The 6,478-nt window shown below is 41.3% G+C and overlaps 1 protein-coding gene across 1 annotated transcript; it reads right to left on the bottom strand.

The window, feature by feature from the left end:
- Positions 1-1,129: 1,129 nt before the first annotated feature.
- PRND (prion like protein doppel) lies at positions 1,130-6,182 on the bottom strand. Its single transcript, XM_043480037.1, has 2 exons — positions 6,094-6,182; positions 1,130-4,372 (listed from the first exon to the last, which is right to left on the bottom strand). Exon 2 carries the CDS (start codon positions 4,359-4,361, stop codon positions 3,825-3,827), a length of 537 nt encoding a protein of 178 aa, XP_043335972.1. The 5' UTR covers positions 4,362-4,372; positions 6,094-6,182; the 3' UTR covers positions 1,130-3,824.
- Between the last annotated feature and the right edge of the window lie 296 nt (positions 6,183-6,478).

The following is a 6,478-nucleotide window of genomic DNA, read 5'->3' as shown; positions in this document are numbered from 1 at the left end:
CCTGAGCTAGGATTATCAGAGGTCTGCTCTTCAACTGAGCAGCACCTGAGCTTTCAGTTGGGGAAATGGAAAAGTCATCATGCTGCATCTGTGTAAGTTTTCTTGACTACTCACCTGGCATATGTAGTCTGCCCATGTGTTATCACTACCTGCATATAGGCATGTGGACCCCACTGTCAGCATTTCAAGTTGAGACCCTGGCAGACTCCAGAGTGTGCCACATAGCAACATGTGGGTATTAATATCTTAGGGCATCCTTGTCCAGCCATATACAGTACATGAAGAAAAGGTAGAGATGAAAGATGTGACCAAACTGAAAGTGCAAAGTTAAGGCCAGGGGTCCACTTCCCAAAGTGAGTCACTTGTTATCACAAAGCTTGAGGTAGAGAGTAGGGGCAATCAAGACAAACTCATGGCCCCTACCTGGGACATACCTCGTTAGGACCAGAGGGTGGGCTTTCTCAACATTGCCAGTCATATCCTAAGCCAGGTGGGGTGTGAGGGCTCCAGGAAGATGGTGATCGTCCACCCAGACAGCTCAGAGGAAAGGAGAAGCATGGGCTATTTACACTGTGTGCTTGACTTCTGCTTCTTTTGATTTTTACAACCTGGAGAGCATTCTTGCTGGGATGCAGATACTTTTATTTCCTATTTTACTGAAGATCAATAAAAAGGCCAAGACCAAACATCACACTGTGCTTCTTCTGCCAGTTAGGGAGTATGGAGTTGTGCAAACAAACCGCCCTCTGAGCAGAAGCCCTCACACACTCCGGCTTTCCAGATGTTTTTGGCCACAGACTAGGAGTAGGATGGAAACTGCTAACAGTTTTATAATTTTCAAATAGTCTTTATGCTCAGAAATTAGTTGGAAAGCTTTAGGTGTATTGTATGCCAAGTAGAAAAGATGCTCAAGCACGATTTGGAGAAAAGGCAGTTGCTGTAACTTAAATGACATAGAGACTCTTAAAGTTAGCACAGTATACTGCAGGGGGTAGAATGAGAATTGCTCCAGCTATTTAGGAACATAATCTAGTCATGTCTAGGAAAATTTAAATTACACATAGCTTTGTTCTGGAAATGCTGCATGTATAAATCTACTCCACAGAAATAAAAGTAACAGATCGCAAAGTTGTCGGTACATTGATGTTTATTGTTTGCAGTGGCAAAAAAACTGGAAACAACCTGAAGGTCCATCAACAAAGAAATGATTAAATCAATCAGGGTCTAGTCCACGGTATAGAATATCATGCCACATCCTAAAGGAGAAGTTAACTAACTAGGTGGCTGTTGCACTAGGGTGAAGGTGATAACACAGTGAGACAAACTGCAGAAGAATAAATGTGAGTTGTATGGTTACAGTATTTTTAAAAAGCAATCAAACAAAAACCTCTCTATCTGAGCACAATGAAAGCAGGGAGGCTACATCTCAGGCAGGAAGGAGAGTGGGTTGGGGAAGGCAGCGGGAGGCAAGAACCCCCAAATCATAAAAAAATGAAAAAAGCATAGAACAAAGTTAAGCAAAAATTTAGAATATAAATGGTGGCTTAAATTATTATTGCAAATATGTACATTTGTATATGCAAATGGTAAGGACTAGGAGGCTATAGGGCAAAATGAGAACACTGACAATCAGATGCTAAAACTGTGGGCAATGTTTGGTTTTGGATTTCTGTTGTAATTTTAGTGTCATTTTTACAATAAACATATTTAAAAAATGAATGCTTAGAAGGGACAAGAAATCAATGGTTGGTGAAATTATTCACTTTTAAAATGACTCCATCAAGAATAATTCAGAAATCCTTCACAATGTCTTACACATAGTAGGCACTTGACCAACATTTGCTAAAGTGAAAAACTAGACTCCCAAAGCCTTGACTGGATCTCAAAATTCATAAACATGAGCAAGGATGTTCAAATACATATGGAATCAATTTAAAGTTCCAATAATAAATTTGGCATTTAAATCACTATATACCAATTCACTCCACACCCACTTAAATCTGGTTTCTGGAACTATTAATGAAATGAGGAAAGACAGGAATAATAGAAAATGTACTACATCATGGCTGAGTGTTTTCACATAAGAAATGAAGTAATTTTACTTACAAGGCTGTGTGTGCCCTTATAATTAAACTCAGGAGAGCTGGGACTTGAAATTTCAACATCAGCCTATAAGTACTTTGTCACTATTGCTATTGTTATTATTAAAATATTGACTTGTAGGAAATAACCTGTATGTGTTCTGGACTTTAGTCTTAGTTTCTGATCTAGAACTCACCAGGACTGCAGAAGACGAGCATAGTGCCAAGAGCATGAAAGCCACAGAGGAGTTCCTCAGGAACTCCTGCACTGTCAGGGCAGGGTGGCAGCATCCCTCACACCCTGGGGAAAGTGCTCCCCCGGGCTGTCTGGCCCCCAAGCCCTCCACTGGCTTTCTATGTAAAAACCTTCCAACTGTATCCTTGAGAAGAACACTGATTAGCAGTGGAGGTTCAGAACAAGAGGTACCATTATCAACACTCACATTTTAAAATACTTTGGATAAAATGGTCTGACAATGCACATTTTTTCACCCATACAGACAATTGATAATATTCAGCAACTTTTATCACCAAATATGGTTCAACAACTCCTGAGGGTGGGGGGTGGGTACTCTGAGCATATCCTCAGAGAGCCTCTGGGGGCATCTTTTAGAGTATTAGATTCATTATTTTTATTTAAACTGTATCGATATTTTGTAATATAAATGTAGTTTAACTAATGATAATTCTTAATTATGGCATGTATGAATTCATTACTTGATCTTCTTAAAGATATACTTTATTTTTAACCTTTGTACTGAGGAATTGTGTTTTTGAAGCTGTAAGTGGTTCATGGAAATGATGGCCCCTCACCAAAGTGGCAGTAAAAGAATGACCAGAGATTGTATAGAGCACCTGTATAAAGGGAATATATTTAAAGATGCTTGTATGCATGTATACCTAAAAACATGCACACAGGGTTGGAGGAACATTAGAAAGGAAATTTATCATTTAGAAATAGTTTCTTAAATACATTAACTACTTCAGAGATGCAAGTAGCAAATACTTATACTTCTTGTGAAAAAACATCTTTGTGCCATAGATCTAGATTACTCCAGGAATCAAGTTGGTAATACTTCCTTACTAGGCAATATGGACATTTGTCTAGATTTTATTTATATTTTAGTTTAATTCCTTTATTATATCTTACTTTAATTAAACTTATTAATTAAGTTAAATGTAATAAGTTTTCAAAAACGTGGCCATCAGCATCAGTCATTTTGTATTTCCAAAAGTAGAACTGTACAGAGCAGGAAATCTGGGTTAGATAAGCCAGGGTTGGATTATGGCCGACACTTTCTAACTACTTCACTATTTTACTTCTTGGAGCCTCAATTTTCTTATCTATACCAAGAGAATAACACCTATTACACCTACCTCTGAGAGTTGTTGGGAAGCATTATGAAGTGCTTAGTATGGTCCCTGGCACATTCTTTTATCTGCTTACCAAATATTTATTGCATAATATGGTGGGCCAGATGTTACACCAGAGTTGAGAATGCAATGATGAACAAGCCAACTTTAGGTAGAGCCTGGAGAGGATTGATACTCATACATTTAACAAATATAATCAAGCACCTGAGTGAATACTTGGGAGTACTATTTAAAGCGCTGAAGAAACAATCACTGCTCTTTGGTACCTTCAGAACACATGGGGTTTGGGATTAGAGGAGAAGAACTGGAATAACTTGCTTATGGTTTGCTTGCCTATTGATCTCTGTGGCTGCCAACCTGCCTGCAAGCTTATTTCACAATAAACCAAATGAAAACCAGCAAGCAGAGCATCACGGGCTGGTCCAGAGTGACCCGAAGTCCTGCTCCCCTTTCCAACCAAAAGTCACAGTGCTTGATGGAGCAGAGCTCCCTGATCAGCTGCCACAGGACCCTCCGGTAAAGCTTGTTGTCTTGTTTCTCACGGGACAGTTCCTCTTGATTTGCCGCCTGGGTGGCATTAATGCAGCTGGTGACAAATTTTTCCTTGGTGACATTGGCCTCGGAGCAGCCGTTGTAATGGATACCGTCAGGAAACTGCCAATAGTTGGCCTCATAGTACCTATTGCCCTCCACTCCAAAGTTGATATCCAGCTTTCGGCCTTGCTTGATGAACGCCCCTGGACGGATTTCTGCAGTGTGGGCCTCGGTGACCTGGGAGGTACTTGGTAAGGCCTTCCGGTTCCACTTGATTCTGTGTTTTATGCCTCTCGCCTTGACTGAGGAGAGTTGGCTAAAGAGCAGGACACAGACAATGGCCAACCAGCATCCACCCAGATGTTTCCTCATTGTGTCAAAATCTGCAACAGAAAAGGTTGGAGCAGTTAACTTCCCCAGTTGGAGTTCTGAGTCTCCCATGTCCCCTCCTGTGTGTAGGAGATTCTTTGACAGGAAAGTCATTTTTGCACCCTTTACATTTTTCTTGAAACATAACTGTTTTCCCAGGCTTGGTCTGCATAGGGTTAAGTCAAACTCAAGTTTCTTGCTCTGGCCTGGAATTACACCATTCAGGATGGTGATCTTGGTTTTATCAGACAGATCAGAAGTTGCAAGAGGCAATTTGATTATTCATGGATATCTTTTCTAATCACATCCTGGGGAGAGTGGGGTCCCACCCTCCTCCCTCAACCAGCTTCTTATTGCATGTACCACACCAGCTGCTGACATTGCCTAACTTAATTCTCACATGGGGTAGGTATGTTATTATCTTCACTTTATAAAAGTTGTATTGGGTTTCAGAAGTTAAGTAATTTGCCTGAGGCCACACAACAGCAGGGAATGGGGGGCAGATTTGAATCCAGCTCTGTGATGCTTTTCCCAGGAACCCAAGGGCCATGTCCTATTACTCTTTTGAGCTGCTGAAGGGGATGGTGCTTTTGATTCACTGGGTGTGAGGTTAAGTGAATAGCAGCTCTGATGGCCCCTCAGTTAAGTGAACAGCAGAGCCTGTGAAGAATTTCAGAGGAAATGAAATAAGAGGGCTTGGGAAAGCACCAAGAGCCAGGCTGGCCCCAGGATATCTGAAAGACTGCCGATGACCTCAGGAAATATCCCTCCCCCTTAAAACCCCCAGTCTGGTAGTTAGTCACAACTGGTTCCTGAAACTACAATAGCTATTGTGGAACTCCATCTCTTTGGGTCAAATATTCAGGGCATTCAGCACCTGGACCTTTGTCCATGTGGATTAGGAATACACAGAGAGTTACAATGAAAGAGCCTGCTTAGACCATCTTCTAGAAGATTTCCTGAGTTCACCAGTGCCAGAGCTGAAAGAGGTTGAAAAGTTTATCTTGCTTAGGCCCTAATATACCCTCCCTGCAGTATTCCTTAAAATGATTAGTACTTCTTTGTTCAAAATGTTCAACTCTAGTGTGACACATGTTCTTATGCAGAAAAATAGGCAAAATGCAACCTAACTGCATGCACATCCAGGCTTCTCTCAACTCCTGCAAAGAGGCCTCTGCTGACCTCTCTTTATATGCAGACATCACCTAGTCACTGTCCCAGGGTGGGCATGAGTGTGCCAGACAGCAGCCTGAGCACCCAGCCTTCCAGCATCCCACTCATCATTGCCCACCAATCACAATGATCTCAGACAAGCTTTCTCCAAAGAGATCCAAGTGTGAAGAAAACATTCATTAATCTTCTAAACCTATTTCATCAGCCCATACCCCTTGGTAGGAGAAGACTTAAATAAGAATAATAGCATAAATCATGCGTGCATCAAATTAAAAAATAAAAGCATAGAGACCTTGAGAAATAAATTAGTCCTCAGGGGCAAGGGCTTAAAAACAAAAGAAAATCCTAACCAGCCAACCCTTAAGCTAGCATTTTATTATAGCACCAAAACATAGACAGGAACCCCAGTGATGTTTGAATCTTCTCTCAAGTGTCTCCAGACTTGGGACTCATCCCAGGAGGTGAGAGCCAAGAAATCACTGCATGGTGTGTAGTGGTATTAAAAATGAATAGCCCTGGCCACAGAAATGGTTATCACACATAAACTCTGCTCCCCACATACCTTAGGATCTCTCTGATGCACCTCTGGAGCCACGGGCACACTGTCCTCTTGTGCACCTTCTGCACATACTCCTGGACCTGCCTAGCTATGTAGGAGCTGAAGGGGGAGGTGCATTCCTGCTGCTTACCAAATATGGGAGCCCTTCCCTCCTGGCAGGACCAATCAGGGGTTCCCAAGTACTTCTTTGCCTTGAGACGGATGGACCCTTTCATTACTCTTTACTAATAAACACCAATAAACACCATGTGAAGAACTTGGTGAAGTTCAGAAAGACTTGAGAAGTAGCTTTTATTTATCTTATTTATTAAAAATATTTTAAACTTACTATTTCTGTTTGATTAAGGAGGATATAAATGAACAGCTAGATGAAGAGGTACACAGGGCA

The sequence above is a fragment of the Cervus canadensis genome, chromosome 10, assembly GCF_019320065.1.
Source record: "Cervus canadensis isolate Bull #8, Minnesota chromosome 10, ASM1932006v1, whole genome shotgun sequence".
In the NCBI taxonomy this organism is placed as follows: domain Eukaryota; kingdom Metazoa; phylum Chordata; class Mammalia; order Artiodactyla; family Cervidae; genus Cervus; species Cervus canadensis.
The sequence above is the reverse complement of the archived record's forward strand: the minus strand, read 5'-3'. Positions and strand labels throughout refer to the sequence as shown.

Coding starts and splice junctions, on each gene's coding strand:
- PRND (XM_043480037.1), bottom strand. CDS start 4,361: ATGAGGAAACATCTGGGTGGATGCTGGTTGGCCATTGTCTGTGTCCTG.